This window comes from Salmo trutta, chromosome 33 (genome assembly GCF_901001165.1).
Source record: "Salmo trutta chromosome 33, fSalTru1.1, whole genome shotgun sequence".
In the NCBI taxonomy this organism is placed as follows: Eukaryota; Metazoa; Chordata; class Actinopteri; order Salmoniformes; family Salmonidae; genus Salmo; species Salmo trutta.
In genome coordinates, this window is record NC_042989.1 from 29,649,229 (window position 1) to 29,671,686 (window position 22,458).

At 46.9% G+C, this 22,458-nt stretch overlaps 1 protein-coding gene across 2 annotated transcripts in view; it reads right to left on the bottom strand.

Moving 5' to 3' along the window:
- The window catches only part of LOC115172804 (protein ELYS), a 52,598-nt gene that overhangs the window by 19,887 nt on the left and 10,253 nt on the right, over window positions 1-22,458 (bottom strand). For both annotated transcript variants that reach the window (XM_029730573.1, XM_029730574.1), the window contains exons 9-31: window positions 21,097-21,229; window positions 20,709-20,890; window positions 20,532-20,593; window positions 18,797-18,925; window positions 18,566-18,656; window positions 18,244-18,333; window positions 17,847-17,987; window positions 9,754-9,858; window positions 9,458-9,554; window positions 7,315-7,438; window positions 7,086-7,142; window positions 6,683-6,829; window positions 5,470-5,660; window positions 5,201-5,345; window positions 4,948-5,079; window positions 4,591-4,738; window positions 4,328-4,478; window positions 4,088-4,180; window positions 3,722-3,878; window positions 3,243-3,461; window positions 2,248-3,097; window positions 1,702-1,807; window positions 1,515-1,615 (exon numbers count right to left, since the gene is read on the bottom strand). In XM_029730573.1, the coding sequence (XP_029586433.1) occupies window positions 1,515-1,615; window positions 1,702-1,807; window positions 2,248-3,097; window positions 3,243-3,461; window positions 3,722-3,878; window positions 4,088-4,180; window positions 4,328-4,478; window positions 4,591-4,738; window positions 4,948-5,079; window positions 5,201-5,345; window positions 5,470-5,660; window positions 6,683-6,829; window positions 7,086-7,142; window positions 7,315-7,438; window positions 9,458-9,554; window positions 9,754-9,858; window positions 17,847-17,987; window positions 18,244-18,333; window positions 18,566-18,656; window positions 18,797-18,925; window positions 20,532-20,593; window positions 20,709-20,890; window positions 21,097-21,229 (3,651 nt within the window). The remainder of the gene's footprint in view (window positions 1-1,514; window positions 1,616-1,701; window positions 1,808-2,247; window positions 3,098-3,242; window positions 3,462-3,721; window positions 3,879-4,087; window positions 4,181-4,327; window positions 4,479-4,590; window positions 4,739-4,947; window positions 5,080-5,200; window positions 5,346-5,469; window positions 5,661-6,682; window positions 6,830-7,085; window positions 7,143-7,314; window positions 7,439-9,457; window positions 9,555-9,753; window positions 9,859-17,846; window positions 17,988-18,243; window positions 18,334-18,565; window positions 18,657-18,796; window positions 18,926-20,531; window positions 20,594-20,708; window positions 20,891-21,096; window positions 21,230-22,458) is intronic.

Consider the following 22,458-nt stretch of genomic DNA (forward strand, 5'->3'; position numbering starts at 1 on the left):
GGTAACATTAGCTATTATGAGTAGCGATCCACCGATATGACATTTCTGCCCGATACCGATATTTTCCTTGCCCAAAAAAACAATACTGATAACTGATATTTACATTTTTAGCAGCCTTTTAAGCATTCTACTACAGTTAAATAGTTCACACATACACACAAGGACGCAGCGGTCTAGGGCACTGCATCTCAGTGCAAGAAGCGTCACCACAGTCCCTGGTACGAATCCAGGCTGTATCACATCCGGCAGGGATTGGGAGTCCCAAAGGGCAGCGCACAATTGGCCCAGCGTCGTCCGGGCCGTCATTGTTAATAAGAATTTGTTCTTACCTGACTTGCCTAGTTAAATAAGTCACACACACACACAATTCTACTATTTGTATTCATTTGCATCACTGTCAATTAAATACTTTTATTTTGAAGGCAAACCGCAAACTCCACTATTGTGCCTAATCCTTATTGTGGCTAGCTTCACAACACATAACACGGTCAGGTCACTAGCCAGATGAAGCTAGCTGGCTGCATATAAGGTTAGCTTTGGGCAACAGGTTTAAGTAGGTGGTTAGCTATTTATTTTCATGACCTGAAGTTCAATTTCAAAAGGAGAACAAGTGGCAATCTAGCTAATACTTACAAGGATTCCAAAAACATTGCTAAGAATAATGAAAATGACCGCAGTTTCTACTGGTCATTGTTTTCAGGCTGGTTGTATTGGTGCTAGCTAGGTACCAAGCTAAAGCTAGCTACCCCAAATTATTCTTTATTACCAACGCGGTATTGTAAACACATCGTTTGTGGCCGGTGTTTGCTTGTTTGCAGACTTTACAGCTTTGACAGTGCTACTGTATATTTTTTGACACACAAAGACCCAAACGGTGTTCCATGGTATGATTGTCGTGAAGCTAATAGCAGTGACGCTATTACTGTGTAACTCCAGTAGGGCAACATCTGAAAAATAGTGCACTTGGTAGTGTGCACCGGTGCTCGACCAGTCGGCGAAAGCCAACATCACCCACGACAGAGAACGGTTGATTGTCAAGGGTAATGAATTCCATTATCTTGGCTTTAATGGATTTCACCTTTGAGTTGTCTCGCTGAATTGTTCTTACTCTTCGATCCACATAGACATTGTGGGCTAGGTTAGGAATGTTATTTTGCACGTGTAGCGCAGAATTTTAAGTGCCGTTATTACGTCAAGTACCTACGTTATATAGGTATGCATGGTACCTTTGGCATCGGTTTTTAACATCGGCGTTAAACTAGACATCGGATGATACAGATGTTGGTATTTTTAGCTAATATCGTCAGATTCCGATATGTTCGCCGATATATCGTGCATCTCTAATTATGAGCATTCCAGACCATTATAACTCTGCTGCCGGCCAATAAAAACACAAAATCCTTTGTGGTTGTAGCTCGTACAGTGAGCCCGTGTTAGATCTCTGATCGCATGACCTAGAAGTCAATGTATGTGACAAATAAACGGTCATGAGCAAGAGGTGAGAGGTCACTCACATTGGGAGTCGGTGCCCGTGGGGTCTGAGGTGGCTACGGACGCCACAGACTTCTGGGTGGTGAGGGCCAGGGGGACGGCTGTAGGAGTACACACCGGCTCACTGCCCAGGGGAGAGAGGTTTAATATCAATAAATGGTTGTAAGCACATACACAACCAATGTTGTTGGGATGTGTTTCAGGACGTACCTGTTGAAGGATGTCCAGTTGTCAGAAGCCTTGTGGATGCCCGAGCGGGTCAGGGGAGGAGATAGGTTGGTGCCAAACAGATGGCGCTCCACAAACTCATCCAGATCTACGAGAGAGAGAGAGGACTCAACCAGGTCATCGTAGGTTTAAAATCAACTGCATCAAGATCAGTCCTGCCTGTGTAAAACTCTTCCAAGCTTAGTATTCAATGCAGTTAGGTTTAGCTCAGTCACTTCATCTCACTGTGGTTGGAGTTACATGCACTGAGCTCACCCTCACAAGCCCTCTGTACATTATCAAAGTCTAAATCACCAACAGTTGTGCCTTTGCACAGTGAGGAAAATCTAAACTGTTCCTCAAAAACATTAACGTTTTTGATTGAACACACATTTTTGGTGTTCACTTTGCCTCAGACTACACAGGTTTGACACCATCTACACAGAGCTGAAACCAAGCAGGACATGAATGTATGCATTTAATTTGTCTACTGGAGCAGCTGTAAGATCCTGGCTGAGTGATGTCCTCACAGGTGGGTGGAACCCTCACCAGTAAGTTCCGTGGCAGCAACAGGTTTCATTGGTTCAGTGGGTTGAGATTCATCCTCTTTGGGAGTCTCCTCCTCCACCACCTCTGCAGTCTCCACCTCAAGCTTATGGTTGGGCAGATCAATAACTTCCTGGTTAATATTACTCCCCTCAACCACTTCCGTGTCAGGAGTTGGTTCTACTGCCTGTGTGACCCTTGGTTGGACTACAACTTCCTTTTCAGCCTTAGACTCTTCTTGTTCAGGGCTGACCTCTATCTCCCCTACTTCGTGGTCCAGCTCCACTTCGCTGTTGACCGCCTCTTCCTTTACTTCCGGGTCCTTGTTCTGCCCTTCCTCCAGTGACAGGAGGAGAGTCAGCTCATTGGCTGCTGCAGGCTGCACTTCCTCCTTTGAGAGTGGGGCTTCCAGTACTGCTTGAGTTTTGAGGTTAACCACCACTTCATCATCTTCCTCCTCCTCATCTGTGACCTCATTGGCTGGCTGTTGAAGCGCCTCCATCTCCAGGTCTTCAGGCAGAGGTGCATCATGGAACTCCAGGGTGGTGTCCGTTGAAAGAACAGAGGCCTGGCTCGTCTCCAAGCCTAGGCTGAGTCGTCCTGGCAACGTGCTAGGCAATGCAGTTACCACGTCGACCTCTTGGACAGAGGAGCCGCTCTCAGACTCTCCCCTCTCTGGTGAGGGCTCGCGGACCGGCGGTGGCAGGAACTTCACATGTGTCACCTTCACCTCCTCCACCTCTTCCTGTTCTTCCTCATCATACTCAGCAGGGTGTGAGATCCAGGCCTCAGGTCCAGCCTTGGACAGTGGAGAGCCTCTGGTCAACAGGCTAATCTCATTCTCGGTTGCGATCTGTAGAGTACAAAACATAGAAATTCATGAAATCATTAACACGGTACACAAGGGTAAAGTATCTGAAAAGTTTGTTCATAAGAAAGATTCTCTCAATTCCACTGCTATGTTACTAAATAAGGCCCAGTGGTCTGGGGGGTCTTACCCCGTTGCTCCAGTGGAGGGTGCCTTTCTCTGACTCGGGCGAGGCAGTCTTCTCGATGAAGGTGATGCGGCTCTCCTTGGGGCGCAGTGGGGGGGTGACAGAGCGCCCGGGAGAGGCAGAGGGGGTGGCCACGGGGGTGGGGCGAAGGCTGTTCCTCAGGATGGACTGAGGGGTGAAGGCTGAGAACAAGGGACCGGACGTTGCCAGGGCTCGTGCTCGCTACGGGAAAGAAACAACCATGCAGACAGTCAGTGGAGTTTCAAACACACAGTTGACAAACCACTGCAGCAGGCTTAGGTCTCAGACACAGTGGTGTTCAGGACCATGTAACTTCTAGTAGGGGTTAAAGTTAATTCCCAACCAAGCAATAAAACGAGGGGATTTCCAGTCATCGTGCCAGTGAGCATCAGTGTCTAGGATGTGGGAGCATGTGTGACAGTGGGGACAGTCGACGCCCTCCCCCTTTGTCTGGGTCTTACCTTGACCACCTGTGGGGTCTGCAGCAGGCTGAGCTCGGGGGCCTTGTTGATGCTTTTGGGGGGGTTCCAGGAGCTGGCTGCCCTGGGGGGTGTCAGCAGGGGTCGTGCCCCCTCTGGAGGGGTGGTCTGAGAGGGGTGAACCACTAGGTCCAGCACCCTGGGGGGCAGGGACAAGAGGAGGGGTTAGGAAAGCATGTCAGATTTATTGAAATCATCAAGTCAAATCTATTATACAAAAGACTAGCGGTATGTCATTTATAGCTCATCTCACATACATGTACACGAGAAACATGCACATAACTAGAACTTCCACCCAGTCTGAGTTAGGTGGGAATATGTCAAGTTGAGGTTCGGTGTGTGTCGTACCTGGACTTCCTCTTGGAGGCCATGGTGATAGGCGTGCCCACGAAGGCCTCGGGCAGATCCCGGGAGGCGAAGAGCACCTCCGCTGCCCTGGGGCTGGGTGGCGTGGAGAGGGGAAGGGAAACAACTCAATTGAACAGATCAAATCCAGGGGTGGAAAACCCATCTTTATCACTTACATCTTAGTCAGATAGGGGTGGGTTGGGGACAGGGCGGTTGGGGACAGGGCGGTTGGGGACTCACCTCTTGAGTGGGGAGGACTGGGGCGTGGGGTTCTTCCCCACCCACACCTCCTCGATCTTCGACAGGACGCTGTTGATGAACGCCGCTCTGGTCAGCACGTTGTCATTGGCCGACCGCTTGGCGATGGTCGACAGCGGCTGTGGTCGCGACACTAAGAAGAACACACACTATCGAAGTCAAGGGTTACGCTGAAAACATAAATCTAACCTTGAAGCGTGTACAGAGCAGTGTAATAATAAGCTGGGAGGGATGAGGTCACGTACCCTCTCTGAGGATGGTGGAGGGGTGGTGGTATGGTTTAGCTCTTTCCGTGGCCAGCTTCCTCTGGACCCGAGGAAGAACTTTCCCGTACTGGTCCAGGATAGAGTTCCTGGTTTTGGTTCTCTCCTTCAGCTTGGGATCTCTCTCGTTCTGGAGAACAGATATATGAACGGAATAGAAACATTAACGGCAGAATTCAGCAACACTACACAATGCAACCATCATATCAACACATACACGTTAGGGTGACTTATTTCTAAAACCTGCACAACATTTCTAGTAGCATATGTTGTGTTTATTGGTGAAGTGTATAAATAAACCATGAGTTTACTTAAAAGTGAATGTAAATGTGTACGTACCACCATGTTCATCTTGAGGGTGTGGTTGAGCTGCAGGGCAGGGACATAGTTAGCCTGCTGCAGGTAGTGCATCATCAGTAGCTCTCTGTTCTGGAGACCCCCTGTACCCTGCAGGAACCTCTCCAAGCACTCCTACACACACACGAACAGATACATCTTCAGGGATGAGATTGTCACAACATGAAATTATTTTTTATTGATGAGCATGCCAGGGTCGTGTTTCGCCCTGGTAGAAAGGAAAGTTGCATCCTACCTGTTCAGCCAGACCCAGGGGCAGTTTGAGCAGCTCCTTCATGAGGCCAAGCTCCTGACAGGTCTGGTAGAGGAACCTTAACAACTCCTCCGTGTTCAGCCTGTTGGAGTGCTGCCTCAGCATGGCCCAGGCCTCCACCAGACACCTACACGGAGAGGGGTTACACATACATGTTAACCGTACCAGGGGGGAAAAAAGAAAGAAAAAAACTCAATGCCGTCACTGTTAGCACGGATGCTAGCAAACACACACACACTTATAACAGCCACCTGTTGTGTAGCAGCACAGCCAGGCAGAGCTGGGCCTGAGCGGTGGAAGAGAGGGGAGGCTTCATGACGTGGAGGTAGCGCAGGGCGATCCCATGTTTCCCCTGGCACATGAGAGCTTGCAGGATGCGATCGTGCTGCCAGCCCCACAGGGACGGGGAGGTGGTGGGGTGCAGCAGCATCTCCAGGGAGTTCTGGAGGGGGTCAAAGTTCAGGTGTCAACTGGAGGAAACCATTTTATCACTACCATTATCAAATCACATAACAATAACGAAGCTATATACAGGGGGTACCGGGTCAATGTGCAGGGGTACAGGTAAGTCAAGGTAATTTATATACTGACTATGCATAGATAGACAGCGAGTAGCAGCAGTGTAAAAACAAAGTAAATATTCCGGGTGGCCATTTGATTAATTGTTGAGCAGTCTTATGGCTTGGGGGTAGAAGCTTTTATGGAGCCTTTAGGTCTTACACTTGGCGCTCCGGTACCGCTTGCCATGCGGTAGCAGAGAGAACAGTCTATGACTTGGGTGGCTGGAGTCTGACAATTTTTAGGGTCTTCCTCTGACACCGCCTGGTATAGAGGTCCTGGACGGCAGGAAGCTTGGCCCCAGTGATGTACTGGGCCGTACGCACTACCCTCTGTGGCGCTTTACGGTCAGATGCCGAGCAGTGGGTGAACAGGGAGTACAGGAGGGGACTAAGCACACACCCCTGAGGGGCCCCAGTGTTGAGGATCAGCATGGCAGATGTGTTGAATTGGAGTGGGTCTAGGGTTTCTGGCATGATGGTGTTGATGTAAGCCATGACCAGCCTTTCAAAGCACTTCATGGCTACTGACAATGGTAATCATTTAGGCAGGTTACCTTTGCTTTCTTGGGCACAGGGCCTATGGTGTTCTGCTTGAAACATGTTGGTATTACAGACTCAGTCAGGGAGAGGTTGAAAATGTCAGTCAAGACACTTGGCAGTTGGTCTGTGCATGCTTTGAGTACACATCCTAGTAATCTGTCTACCAACGACTCATTATGAAATATAACTCACTGTACACATTAGAAATTCCACATGCAAGGTTTGAGTTATGGGGAAAAGGCCCCATCACAAACCAAACACAATCCTTGCTAAATGCTAACTTCCAGATATACAGTCTTCTAAAATGTGACTGGTTATAACCCTGTATCGTCTGGCTTGTATATGTGCACGTGCGCGCGTCTACCTGGTGGTCGTGGTGGTCCAGCAGCCAGAAACCCTGCACCAGTTTGACCAGGCCGATGGGGATGGCGAAGGCAGTGGGGAAGGACTCCACAGACCCACCGCTCTTGTTGGGGAAGGAATACATCACATCCAACAACAGGTAGATCACCTGGGGGGGAGGGGTCAAGGCTCACACAGAGAGAGAAGTGTGTTCTGTCTCACTATACTCTGTGTGTGTGTGTGTGTGTGTGTGTGTGTGTCAGCAGAAGAGTGGGTCTGTATGTGTTAGGTGGATTTCACGAGTCTAGGCACTTTTGTGGGTTAGGAGTGTAAGGACAGGACACAGCATTTCAAGTCAAACCAAATCCCTGATATGAACACTTAGTAAGATGGTTGCGAGGGAACCCAGTACAGAACAAGGATACGATGGCGTGCTTAGCAGATTCATCTATGTTCTCCAGGAGGTAAATATCCAGCAGGCCCTGTGGACAGCAGAGAGAAGATCAACACTGGGTGTTGCTTCTGTTATACTATGTCTACATCTAGATGGAATTCCATGGAAATCATTCAGAGTGTGCTCAAGGTAGGAGGTTAGATCCTTGTTTGGCTCTGTGTGTTTGTGTGCGCGTGAATGCACAGGTACCAAATGCTTACGTGTAGCGTAGGGGGCGGATACTGTCCCGTCCCGCCCTCGTCCCGTTTCCACAGGTCAACCAAGCGATCACCGCATTGGGCGACCAAGCCGTCAATCATCAGGCAGTCTGCACACCACTTCCCCCTAAGAAGAACAGATGGTTCATTCTAAATATTGATGGTGGTTGAGGTGGTCTTACGTGAAATGCATTAGTTTCCCAAAACAACACAAAACAGTCTTTCACAGTAGGGCTCCACAGTAGGAACATGAAGGAAAATGGACACTAATGAGACACGCATACCAAATATAGGGTGTTTCTCAATATGCATACTACCGCACTGCACGCTCTCATGCTCAGAGCACATTCTCAGAGGACGTTCTCTTGAGTACGTTCTTGTGCGGACAAGAGCGTGGAGAACACATAAAACATTCCCTTTGACAAGCACCCACACTCCTAATGTATTACCTTACGCTGAACCTCCCCAAAACAACACAAAACAGTCTTTCACAGTAGGGCTCCACAGTAGGAACATGAAGGAAAATGGACACTAATGAGACACGCATACCAAATATAGGGTGTTTCTCAATATGCATACTACCGCACTGCACGCTCTCATGCTCAGAGCACATTCTCAGAGGACGTTCTCTTGAGTACGTTCTTGTGCGGACAAGAGCGTGGAGAACACATAAAACATTCCCTTTGACAAGCACCCACACTCCTAATGTATTACCTTACGCTGAACCTCCCCATTCACTGAACCTTTATCCAGCCAGGACAATGGCAACAATAGACAAAACAAGACATACAAAAAGTAAATGTTTACTTCATAATTATCAGCTAGATATGTGCGAATCGTAATAATCTAGCTTGCCAGATAGTTAAACAGGCAAAAGTGACCAAAAATTAATGTTATGCCAGGTAGATTAAACACTTGTAGGTAGCTAGCTTCCAATTCTTCGTGGCTAACAGTAGTAGCTAGTCAGTTAGGCCTATTGACATATTCTGGGCTTGCGATCTATGATACGTAGGCAGGCAAACATGCCAAAATTAACACAGCATGTACCGTAAATTCCGGACTATGAGCCGCAACTTTTTCCCAAGCTTTGAACCTCGCGGCTTAAACAATATGGATTTTTCCCGCTTTCAATTTTTTTCTCCAAAAAAACACATTCTGTGACGTGCTCAGTTTTTTGGCGGCATTAAGCTTTCATTAGACCAATGAAATTGCCGAACGGGTTAAGGTCAAACAACTTTTTTGTTTACTGTTTAGATTAAATCGAGCGCTCTCAAACTTCATCATTCTGATTACGGTAGTCATTTTGTCACCCTCATGGCAAAGACACGGAGAAATGCATATGATGCAGCTTTCAAGTTGAAGGCGATTGATCTGGCTGTTGGAAAAGGAAATAGAGCTGCTGCACGGGAGCTTGGTCTTAATGAGTCGATGATAAGACGTTGGAAACAGCAGCGTGAGGAATTGACTCAGTGCAAAAAGACAACTAAAGCTTACTGCTAATTTTTTATTTTTTGTTACAAGTCGCGTTTCGTTAAAGCCTATTTATTTTTGTTACAAGCCGTGTTTCGTTAAAGCACCTGCGGCTTATAGACATGTGCGGCTTATTTATGTTAAAAAAAATAAAATAAAAAATATTCAGTGGGTACGGCTTATATTCAGGTGCGCTTAATATTCCGGAAATTACGGTACTTATTAACGTATCAAGATACAATACTGTAGTCAGGCAACATATGAGATGTGAATAGGAAACATTTCGAATTTGGAGTGTAATTTTCTCTTGCTTCAGCTCAAATAATGGCCGGCATTGATTAAGACAATTTGTATCACTTTGAAATTGGTTGTGTCATATTTCTTTGCATACATTTCCGATGAAGCTTACAAACGGAGTATGCATTCGATAAGACCCTCCGTGCTCCATTTTGACACTTTTACTTGGACTCATACTCCCAACGCTCCCGTGCTCGGAGCACAGTGGTATGCATTTTGAGAAACACCCATACCGTATACAACATTACAAAAAACAACAACTGATCTTTAGAAGAATGACACTGAGGGGACTAAGTTAAACTTTTCCCATCTCTTCTTGTTGATGTGTTTTACATTCAGTCCTGAACCAGCTCTTGTGGGTGATATGAACAGCACTCACTTGGAGAGCTGCTGCAGCTCCTCTCTGCGGATGGTGTAGTAGTTCTGGTTCACAGAGTAGCTGTAGAAGGGCCGAGGGATCTGCACAGCGTCGTCATCTGGTTGAGGGGGGAATTAAAACTATTACACATCTATAATAGTGGATATCTCTAGCACTGCATCTGAAATAGCACCCTATTCCCTATGACGTGCACTACTTTTGGTGTACATGATGAAAGTGGTCTATGTTCCAAAAGGTGGCAAGGAATATGGACTGAACTCAAATGTTTGAAGTGCTACCACAGTAGGTGGTCTTACCGGAGCCCTCGGGCAGGAGTCCAGTCCGACAGAACCAGAGGACCACCTGGGCGTACTGGGAGATAAGGCTGGACACCAGATTCTTATTGATGAGACCCAGCAGACCTGCACAAATAACTGCATTACAACACCCAATTCTGACATATCATGACATGGTATGTAGAGGCACATAAATCAAATTACATTTTATTAGTCACATGCGCCAAATACAACAAGTGTCGACTTCACAGAGAAATGCTTACTTACAGGAGGTAAGGCAATAAATAGGCCATAGAGGCAAAATAATTACAATTTAGCTTTAACACTGGAGTGATAGATGTGCAGATGATGTGCAAGTACCGGGGTGAAAAAGAGCAACAACAAAAATACAAAAATAGCAATATGGGCATGAGGTAGTTGAGTGTGCTATTTACAGATTGGCTATGTACAGTTACAGTGATCAGTAAGCTGCTCTGACAGCTGATGCTTAAAGTTAGAGAGGGAGATATAAGTCTCTAGCTTCAGTGATTTTTGCATTTCGTTCCAGTTATTGGCAGCAGGGAACTGGAAGGAAAGGCAGCCAAAAGAGGTGTTGGCTTTGGGGATGACCAGTGAAAAATTCCTGCTGGAGCGTGTGCTACGGGTGGGTGTTGCTATGGTGACCAGTGAGCTGAGTTAAGGCAGGGCTTTACTTAGCAAGGACTTATAGATGACCTGGAGCCAGTGGGTTTAGCGACGAATATGTAGTGAGGGCCAGCCGACGGAAGCATACAGGTTGCAGTGGTGGGCAGTATATGGGGCTTTGGTGACAAAACGGATGGCACTGTGATAGACTGCATCCAGTTTGCTGAGTAGAGTGTTGGAGGCTATTTTGTAAACGACATCGCCAAAGTCAAGGATCGGTAGGATAGTCAGCTATACGAGGGTATGTCAGGCAGCATGACTAAAGGAGGCTTTGTTGCAAAAAACAGGAAGCTGATTCTACATGTAACTTTGAATTGGAGATGCTTAATGTGAGTCTGGAAGGAGAGTTTACAGTCTAACCAGACACCTAGGTATTTGTAGTTGTCCACATATTCTAAGTCAGAACCGTCCAGAGCAGTGATGCTTGTCGGTCGGGCGGGTGCGAGCAGAAATTGGTTGAAGAGCATGCATTTCGTTTCATTAGCATTTAAAAGCAGTTGGAGGCCACAGAAGAAGTATTGTATGGCATTAAAGCCCGTTTGGAAGTTTGTTAACAGTGTCCAAAGAAGGGCCAGAAGTATACAGAATGGTGTCGTCTGAGTAGAGGTGGATCAGAGAATCACCAGCAGCAAGAGCGACATCATTGATGCATACAGAGAAGAGAGTCAGCCTGAGAATTGAACCCTGTGGCACCCCCGTAGAGACCGCCAGAGGTCTGGACAACAGGCCCTCCGATTTGACACACTGAACTCTATCTGAGAAGTAGTTGGTGAACCAGGCGAGGCAGTCATTTGAGAATCCAAGGCTATTGAGTCTGCCAATAAGAATGCAGTGATTGACAGAGTCGAAAGCCTTGGCCAGGTCGAGGAAGACGCCTACACAGTATTGTCTCTTATCGTTGGCGGTTATGATGTTGTTTAGGACCTTGAGCGTGGCTGAGGTGCACCCATGACCAGCTCGGAAACCAGATTGCATATTGGAGAAGGTACGGTGGAATTTGAAATGGTCGGTGATCTGTTTGTTAACTTGGCTTTCAAAGAACTAAGGCAGGCAGGATAGAATAGATATAGGTCTATAACAGTTTGGGTCTAGAGTGTCTCCCCCTTTGAAGAGGGGGATGGCTGCGGCAGCTTTCCAATCTTTGGGGATCTCAGACTATACGAAAGAGGTTGAACAGGCTAGCAATAGGGGTTGCAACAATTTCGGTGGATAATTTTAGAAAGAGAGGGTCCAGATTGTCTAGCCCAGCTGATTTGGAGGGATCCAGATTTTGCAACTCTTTCAGAACATCAGCTGTCTGGATTTGGGTGAAGGAGAAGGGGGGGGGGGGGGCAGCCAGGTGGAAAGCATGGCCAGCCGTAGAAAAATGCTTATTGAAATTCTAGATTATCGTAGATTTATCGGTGGTGACAGTGTTTCCTAACCTCAGTGCAGTGGGCAGGCAGCTGGGAGGAGGTGCTCTTATTCTCCATGGACTTTACAGTGTTTCAAAACTTTTTGGGATTACTGCTATATGATGCAAATTTCTGTTTGAAAAAGCTAGCCTTAGCTTTCCTAACTGCCTGTAGACCCCCCCTCCCCTAACTGCCTGGGGGGGGGGGTCTATTCGATGCTAATGCAGTGCGCCACAGGATGTTTTTGTGCTGGTCAAGGGCAGTCAAGTCTGGGGTGAACCAAGGGCTATATCTGTTCTTAGTTCTACATTTTTTTAATGTGGCATGCTTATTTAATAAGGTGAGGAAAGCACTTTAATGAGCAACCAGGCATCCTCTACTGACGGGATGAGGTCAATATCCTTCGGGATACTTTGGCCAGGTCGATTAGAAAGGCCTGCTCGCTGAAGTGTTTTAGGGAGTATTTGACAGTGATGAGGGTGGTTGTTTGACCACGGACCCATTACGGACGCAGGCAATGAGGCAGTGATCGCTGAGATCCTGGTTGAAGACAGCAGAGGTGTATTTAGAGGGTAAGTTGGTCAGGATGATATCTATGAGGGTGCCCATGGTTACGGATTTAGAGTTGTACCTAGAAGTTCCTTGATTATTTGTGAGATTGAGGGCATCTAGCTTAGATTGTAGGACGGCCGGGGTGTTAAGCATATTCCAGTTTAGGTCACCTTGCAGCACGAGCTCTGAAGATGGATGGGGGGGGCAATCAATTCACATATGGTGTCCAGGGCACAGCTGGGGGCTGAGGGTGGTCTATAACAAGCGGAAACGGTCAGAGACTTGTTTCTGGAAAGGTTGATTTTTAAAAGTAGAAGCTCAAACTGTTTGGGCACAGACCTGGATAGCATGACAGAACTCTGTAGGCTAACTCCACCCCCTTCGGCAGTTCTATCTTGTCGGAAAATGTTGTAGTTGGGGATGGAAATTTCTGATTTTTTTGTGGCCTTCCTAAGCCAGGATTCAGACATTGCTAGGACATCAGAGTTGGCGGAGTGTGCTAAAGCAGTGAATAAAACAAACTTAGGGAGGAGGCTTCTGATGTTAACATGCATGAAACCAAGGCTTTTACAGTTACAAAAAAAACAAATGAGAGCGCCTTGGGAATAGCTGTGGGCTACAGGGCCTGGGTTAACCTCTACATCACCAGACAAACAGAGGAGGAGGCTAAGTGGTGCTTGCTTTGGGCCAGAGGTGTTAGCCAGGAGTAGCCACTCAGATTGCAGCTAGTTAGCTGCGATGATCCGGTGTAATGGTCCAGAGCTTGTGGTAGGAATCCGGAGAGGTGGCAGAGAAAAAGCAGTCAGATATGCTCCAAGTTGATATCGCGCTGCGCAGACTGGCAGGTATTGTGTGAAGGACCTCGGCATTACTCTGGACCATGATCTCTCTTTTGACGAACATATCAAGACTGTTTCAAGGACAGCTTTTTCCATCTACGTAACATTGCAAAAATGATAAATGTTCTGTCCAAAAATGATGCAGAAAAGTTTATCCATGCTTTTGTTACTTCTAGGTTAGACTACTGCAATGCTCTACTTTCCGGCTACCCAGATAAAGCACTAAATAAACTTCAGTTAGTGCTAAACACGGCTGCTAGAATCCTGACTAGAACAAAAGAATTTGATCATATTACTCCAGTGCTAGCCTCTCTATACTGGCTTCCTGTTAAGGCAAGGGCTGATTTCAAGGTTTTACTGCTAACCTACAGAGCATTACATGAGCTTGCTCCTACCCATCTTTCCGATTTGGTCCTGCTGAACATACCTACACATACGCTACGGTCACAAGACGCATGCCTCCTAACCGTCCCTAGAATTTCTAAGCAAACAGCTGGAGGCAGGGCTTTCTTCTATAGAGCTCCATTTTTATGGAATGGTCTGCCTACCCATGTGAGAAGCAGACTCGATCTCAAACTTTAAGTCTTTACTGAAGACTCATCTCTTCAGTAGGTCCTATGATTGAGTGTAGTCTGGCCCAAGCATGTGAAGGTGAATGGAAAGGCACTGGAGCAACGAACCGCCCTTGCTGTCTGCCTGGCCAGTTCCCCTCTCCACTGCAATTCTCTGCCTCTAACCCTATTACAGGGAGTGAGTCACTGGCTTACTGGTGCTCTTCCATGCCGTCCCTAGAAGGGGTGCGTCACTTGAGTGGGTTGAGTCACTGACGTGGTCTTCCTGTCTGGGTTGGCGCCCCCTCCCCCCCCCCTGGGTTGTGCCGTGGCGGAGATCTTTGTGGACTATACTCGGCCTTGTCTCATGATGGTAAGTTGGTGATTGAAGTTACCCCTCTAGTGGTGTGGGGGATGTGCTTTGGCAAAGTGGGTGGGGTTTTATCCTGCCTGTTTGGCACTGTCCGGATTATCATCGGATGGGGCCACAGTGTCTCCTGACCCCTCCTGTCTCAGCCTCCAGTATTTATGCTGCAGTAGTTTATGTGTCGGGTCAGTCTGTTATATCTGGAGTATTTCTCCTGTCTTATCCGGTGTCCTGTGTGAATTTAAGTACGCTCTCTCTAATTCTCTTTTTTTCCTCTCGCTCTCTCGGAGGACCTGAGCCCCTAGGACCATGCCTCAGGACTACCTGGCATGATGACTCCTTGTTGTCCCCAGTCCACCTGACCGTGCTGCTGCTCCGGTTTCAACTGTTCTGCCTGCGGCCATGGAACCCTGACCTGTTCACTGTGATTATTATTTGACCATGCTGGTCATTTATGAATATTTGAACATCTTGGCCATGTTCTGTTATAATCTTCACCCGGCACAGCCAGAAGAGGACTGGCCACCCCTCATAGCCTGGTTCCTCTCTAGGTTTCTTCCTAGGTTCTGGTCTTTCTAGGGAGTTTTTCCTAGCCACCATGCTTCTACACCTGCATTGCTTGCTGTTTGGGGTTTTAGGCTGGGTTCCTGTACAACACTTTGATATATCAGCTGATGTAAGAAGGGCTATATAAATACATTTGATATTGACCGAGCTGAAGCTGGCTGGTGTCCGAGTTAACATTGAAGACCGCTAGCAGTGGCTAACTGACCACTAGCTAGTAGCTAGTTAGCTGGCTAGCTTCTGATGGGGGTTCCGGTTCTAAAGTAGAAAAATAGCAGATCCGTACCACATTGGGTGAGGCGGGTTGCAGAAGAGTATATTCAGTTCGTAGATGGAAAGTGAGATTAAAATATATACGAAAAAAAAGGAAAACTATTTACACAGGCCAAGACAAACCCATGTCCGACTGCTACGCCATCTTCGATCCAAATCCATGACTAGGGTGGTTGGAGTCATTGCTAATTTTTTTGGGCCTTCTTCTGACACCGCCTGGTATTTAGGTCCTGGATGGCAGGAAGCTTGGCCCCAGTGATTACTAGGTCAGTCACACTACCCCCCGTAGTGCCTTGCGGCCGAGCAGTTGCAGTGCTGCAAACAGTCAGGATGCTCTTGATGGTGCAGCTGTAGAACTTGGGGGTCTGAGGACCCATGCCAAATCTTTTCAGTCTCCTGATGGGGAAAAAGTTTTTTTTGTCACTCTTCATGACTTTTTTGGTGTGCTTGGACCATATTAGTTTGTTGGTGATGTGGACACCAAGGAACTTGAAGCACTCAAACTGCCCCACTGCAGCCCCGTCGATGAGAATGGGGTGTGCGCGGTCCTCTTTTTTCCTGCAGTCCAAAATCATCGCCTTTGTCTTCACGTTGAGGGAGAGATTGTTGTCCTGGCATCGCACGGCCAGGTTTCTGACGACCTCCCTATAGGCTGTCTCGTCGTTGATCAGGCCTACCATTGTTGTCATCGGCAAACTTAATGGTGTTGGAGTCGTGCCAGGCAGTGCAGTCATGAGTGAAAAGGGAGTACAGGAGGGAGAGGCCCCTGTGTTGAGGATCAGCGTGGCAGGTGTGTTGTTACCTACCCTTACCACCTGGGGGCAACCCAGGAGCATGTTGCAGAGGGAGGTGTTTAGTCCCAGGGTCCTTAGCTTATTGATGAGCTATGAGGGCGCTGTGGTGGTCTGCTTAAAAAATGTTGGTATTACAGAGTCGGAAAGGGAGAGGTTGAAAATGTCAGTGAAACACTTGTCAGTTGGTCAGTGCATGCTTTGAGTACACGTCCTGGTAATTCATCTGTTCCTGCGGCCTTGTGAATTTTGACCTGTTTAAAGATCTTACACGCATTGGCTGCAGAGAGCGTGATTACAGTCTTCTGGAACAGCTGGGGCTCTCATGCATGTTTCAGTGTTATTTGCCTCGAAGCGAGCATAGAAGTAGTTCAGCTCGTCTGGTAGGCTTGTGTCACTGGGCAGCTCTCGGCAGTGTTTCCCTTTGTAGTATAATGGTTTGCAAACCCTGCCACATCCGACCAGCATCAGAGCCGGTGTAGTACGATTCAATCTTAGTCGTGTATTGATGCTTTGCCTGTTTGATGGTTCGTCGGAGGGCATAGAGGGATTTCTTATAAGCTTCCGGTTGAGAGTCCTGCTCCTTGAAAGCGGCAGCTCTAGCATTTAGCTCGGTGCGGATGTTGCCTGTATTGCTGGCTTCTGGTATGTACGTTCGGTCATTGTGGGGAGGACGTCATCGATGCACTTATTGATGAAGCCAATGACTGATGTGGCGTACTCCTCAATGCCATTGGAGGAATCCCAGAACATATTCCAGTCTGTGCTAGCAAAACAGTCCTGTAGCTTAGCATCTGCTTCATCTGACCACTTTTTTATTTTTTATTGATCTAGTCACTGGTGCTTCCTGCTTTAATTTTTGCTTGTAAGCAGGAATCAGGAGGATAGAATTATGGTCAGATTTACCAAATGGAGGGCTGAGGGAGGAGCTTGGTATGAGTCTCTGTGTGTGGAGTAAATATGGTGCAGAGTTTATTTTCCTATGGTTGCACATTTAACATGCTGACAGAAATTTGGTAAAACGGATATAAGTCTCCCTGCATTAAAGTCCCCGGCTACTAGGAGCGCCACCTCTGGGTGACCATTTTCTTGTTTGCTTATGGCGGAATAAAGCTCATTCAATGCCATCTCAGTTCCAGCCTCTGACTGTGGTGGTATGTAAACAGCTACAAAGAATACTGATGAACATTCTCTCGGTAGGTAGTGTGTTCTACAGCTTATCATGAGAAACTCTACCTCGGGCGAGCAATAGCTCGAGACTTCCTTCGATATCGTGCACCAGCTGTTTACAAAAATACATAGACCACCGCCCCTTTTCTTACCAAACGCCGCTGTTCTATCCTGCTGGTACATCATATAACCAGTATGTTGATAGTGTCGTCGTTCAGCCACGACTCCGTGAAGCATAAGATATTACAGTTTTGAATATCCCGTTGGTAGTTTAAACTTCCTCGTAAATCATCAATTTTATTCTCCAAAGATGGCACGTTTGCTAGCAGAATGGAAGGAAGTGGGGGGGTTTATTCGATCACCTACAAATTGTCAGAAGGCAACCTGCCCTCTGGCCCCTTTTTCTCTGCCTCCTCTTCACACAAATCACGGGGATCTGTGCCTGTTCCCGAGAAAGCAGTATATCGTTCAATTCGGGCTTGTCAGACTCGCTAAAGGAAAAAAAGGATTCTGCCAGTCCATGGTGAGTAATTGCAGTCCTGATGTCCAGAAGTTATTTTCGGTCATAAGAGATGGTAGCGGCAACATTATGTACAAAATACATTTAAAAATGTTACAAACGCAAATAAACCAAAAAACGAGTTGGTTGGGGACACGTAGAACGTCAGCCTTCTTCTCTAGCGACATTTTAGTAAAGGGTGTGTTAATGGCTCTAACCACAGGGAGTGAAAGCCACCAACCAAGACACTTGTGTGAACCCCCTCTCTGCCTCACAAAATAGATATTTTGTACATTTTCTCTACAGAAGCAAAGTGGCATTCAGGTGCATGAGCACCACAAGCCGCTCTGCTCAGTCAAAGACCAGTGCTTCAACATTGAAATAAATAAGCCTCCTTGCAACGGTGCCCCTTGTCTGAATTAGGATTTACCTCGCTGAGTGAGTTCCTGTGCCTCTCTGAGCAGACAGTGGAAGATGGTGCTGAGGTTCCCCAGTAGCCTCTGGCTGTGCTGCAGCAGCTGAAGGGTCGGGGAGTCCGTGAAGTTAGACGAGCTGTCAAACAGGGGAGCACCTGGGGGGAGACAAAGAATAAGGGCAGATGGAAATCAGAAAACACAGTCCAGATTGCTGGACCTCCTCACTTATAAGAAAATCTAGGAAAACATATCAAATCCAAAAATGCTTGAAGAAATCACATGACAACACAGCTGCAAGTTGCTACAGTTACCAACCAAATACGCAGCTATGAGTATTCTTTTTAATGTAAACCAGAAGATCAACAAGGTGTTGACAGTGTCATGCTGATCACTGTAGTAGGAAACACTCACATATGCCATCCAGCTGCTCCTTGGTGTGTACCACCTTGTCCCAGGCCCACTCCAGAATGTAGCGCAGGTTCACCGCAGAGCCTGGTTGCTCTGTGAAGCCAATACCACCATTTTACATTAGAGAGAAATCCAATCTAGGGGTGCATCTCAATAACCCAAACTGGCTGTGTCACCTCGTCTCTTTCCTCTATCTGCGAGGATGTGAATATCAGCAAGTGATTCACCTGTTGTGTGTGTTCGGATTAGTGAACATGTAGTAGAGGAGATGAAGCCAGGGTTGATCTAAATAACAGGGTGCCAGTGTTGTTATGCAGTGTCTCACCCTCAGCGGTCCACTGCTTGATACAGCTGGTGATCAGGCCCAAGGAGCTGGTCTCTATGGCTGTAGACAAGATGGCGTCCAACTGCTCTTCCTGACCAGAGAGAGGAAGAGAGTTCGGCAGGTTGAGTTAGTGCAGTCACATATAAAATAGTCCTTAAAAACCTTTAGACATTGGAAAGTTTGTACAGCAAAAAGGAATAACCGTCAACCTTTCAAAAGCTGTGTGTGTACCTGAGAGAGGCTGGAGGGCTGCACGTCAGCCAGGCGAGAGGAGAGCAGGCCGGACATCAGGCAGCGGGAGTAGCCGTTTGAGATGACATCACTGGAGCAGGGAGCAGCCTTCTTCAAGAAGCTCAGAGTCTGCGACAGCAAGAGACAGTTAATGTGATTCACAAGATAACATCCTGCTATATAGACTACGGATCACTATAGGCTTAATAGTCAATAAATTGAGAGTCTTCATGTTAGCCATATGTACAGTGCATTCGGAAAGATACAGTACAGCCTTGTTCTAAAATTGATGAGGGGAAAAACGATTTAAATCAATCTACACACAATACCCCATAATGACAAAGAAAAAACAAGCTACAAGCTTGGCACACCTGTATTTGGGAAGTTTCTCCCATTCTTCTCTGCAGATCCTCTCAAGCTCTGTCAAGTTGGATAGGGAGTGTTTCTGTACAGCTATTTTTAGGTCTCTCCAGAGATGTTCTATCGAGTTCAAGTCCGGGCTCTGGCTGGGCCACTCAAGGACATTGAGACTTGTACTGAAGCCACACCTGCGTTGACTTGGCTGTGTGCTTGGGTCACTATCCTGTTGGAAGGTAAACATTCAAACCAGTTTGTGGTCCTGAGCACTCTGGAGCAGGTTTTCATCAAGGATCTCTCTGTACTTGGCTCTGTTCATCTTTCCCTCGATCCTCGCGAGTCTCCCAGTCCCTGCCACTGAAAACCATCCCCACAGCATGATGCTGCCACCACCATGCTTCACCACAGGGATGGTGACAGGTTTCCTCCAGACATGACGCTTGGCATTCAGGCCAGAGTTCAATCTTGGTTTCATCAGACCAGAGAATCTTGTTTCTCATGGTCTGAGAGTCCTTTCGGTGCCTTTTGGCAAACTCCAAGCGAGATGTCATATACCTTTACCTGAGGAGTGGCTTCTGTCTGGCCACTCTACCATAAAGGCCTGATTGGTAGAGTGCTGCAAAGACGGTTGTCCTTCTGGAAGTTTCTCCCATCTCCACAGAGGGACTCTGGAGCTCTGTCAGAGTGGCCATCGGGTTCTTGCTCACCTCCCTGACCAAGGCCCTCGTCTCCTGATTGCTCAGTTTGGCCGGGCAGCCAGCTCTAGGAAGAGTCTTGTTGGTTTCAAACTTCATCCATTTAAGAATGATGAGGCCACTGTGTTCTTGGGGACCTTCAAAGCTGCAGACATTTTTGGTACCTTTCCCCAGATCAATGCCAACACAATCCTGTCTTGGAGCTCTACGGACAATTCCATCAAGCTCACGGCTTGGTTTTTGCTCTGACATGGACTGTCAACTGTGGGACCATATATAGACAGGTGTGTGCCTTTCAAAATCATGTCTAATCAATTGAATTTACCACAGGTGGACTCCACAATCAAGTTGTAGAAACATCTCAAGGATGATCAATGGAAACAGGATGCACCTGAGCTCAATTTCGAATCTCATAGCAAAGTGTTTGAAAACGTATGTAAATAAAGTTATTGTTTTTATATAAATTTGCAAACCTCAAAATACACGTTTTTGCTTTGTCATAATGAGGTATTGTGTGTCGATTGATGAAGAAAATCTTTACTTTCATCAATTTTAGAATAAGGCTGTCCTATACCAAAATGTGGAAAAAGTCAAGGGGTCTGAATACTTTCCGCATACACTATAACTATCTTTGCAAAGATACAGATGGAGAAAATACACCAAAAACGTAGGGATAAACTCACCTCTTTCTGATACCCAGAGCAAGTTAAGTGCACAATACCAGTGTTGAGCAAACAGGTTGCATCTGTTCCAAGGAAAAACAAATGACCAAGTCATGACAACATTACAAAACTTATCTGAATGGCTTTAAAGAGCTCAGGGTGTTGTGTGAAAAGGCGTGCATTGTGCGTCCAACTTGCCGAAGTTGTATGTGGTGGGGTTGAAGAACTGTTCTGGAGGGGGACAGGTGTAGGGCAGGCCGCGGCTCAGGCTGCGCTCGTGCACCAGGACGTCCAACAGGGGGCAGGGTGACGTCATCTCCACCACCGAATCCAGAGACCACACGGCCAGGTAGGGACAGCTGCGCAGAGATTCCCCCGTTCTGACACACACACGTTGGTTACATTGTCATGTAATCATGTAAAAGCTTTCTATCAACCCCCAAAAAAAATTCCCATCAACACCCCCAACCAACTACATTCATAAATGAATAAATAATCTGATTGATGAACACCTGGTATTCGGGGAAATTGGACACACCATGCAATTTAGGCGGCTGTTGACGGGATATTTATGTCAGAATGTTACCTCAGAGAGTCAGGCATCTGTGCGTGGTACCATCTGTTGATGTCAAAGACGCCGATGTAAGTGGAGGGGTTGCCCTGTCCGTAGGCCTTCACCTGCCAGCTGAAAATGGACACGCTGGTGTCTGGAGATGCAACTGACGGGGGAGAAAGGAGAGAAGGCCTGAGTACCAGCAGTGACCACAACAATGAAAGAGCAAGCATCACATACAGTTTAAGTCAGAAGTTTACATACACTTAGGTTGGAGTCATTAAAACTCGTTTTTCAACCACGCCACAAATTTCTTGTGAACACACTATAGTTTTGGCAAGTCGGTTTGGACATCTACTTTGTGCATGACAAGTAATTTTTCTAACAAATGTTTACCTACAGATTATTTCACTGCATCACAATTCCAGTGGGTCAGAAGTTGACATACACTAAATTGACTGTGCCGTTAAACAGCTTGTAAAATTCCAGAAAATGTGTCATTGCTTTAGAAGCTTCTGTACAAACAATAGTACGCAAGTATAAGCACCATGGGACCACGCAGCCATCATACCGCTCAGGAAGGAGACACGTTCTGTCTCCTAGAGATGAACGTACTTTGGTGCAAAAAGTGCAAATGAATCCCAGAAAAACAGCAAAGGACCGTGCGAAGATGCTGGAGGAAACAGGTACAAAAGTATCTATATCCACAGTAAAACGAGTCCTATATCGACATAACCTGAAAGGCCGCTCAGCAAGGAAGAAGCCACTGCTCCAAAACCGTCATAAAAAAGCCAGACTACGGTTTGCAACTGCACATGGGGACAAAGATCATACTTTTTGGAGAAATGTCCTGTGGTCTGAGGAAACTAAAATAGAACTGTTTGGCCATAATGACCACCGTTATGTTTGGAGGAAAAAGGGGGAGGCTTGCAAGCCGAAGAACACCATCCCAACCGTGAAGCACAGGGGTGACAGCATCATGTTGTGGGGGTGCTTTGCTGCACGAGGGACTGGTGCACCCACACAAAATAGATGGCATCATGAGGTAGGAAAATTATGTGGATATATTAAAGCAACATCTCAAGACATCAGTCAGGAAGTTAAAGCTTGGTCGCAAATGGGTCTTCCAAATGGACAACGACCCCAAGCATTCTTCCAAAGTTGTGGCAAAATGGCTTAAGGACAACAAAGTCAAGCTATTGGAGTGGCCATCACAAAGCCCTGACCTCAATCCTATAGAAAATTTGTGGCAGAACTGAAAAAGTGTGTGCGAGCAAGGAGGCCTACAAACCTGACTCAGTTACACCAGCTCTGTCAGGAGGAATGGACCAAAATACACCCAACTTATTGTGGGAAGCTTGTGGAAGGCTACCCGAAACGTTTGACCCAAGTTAA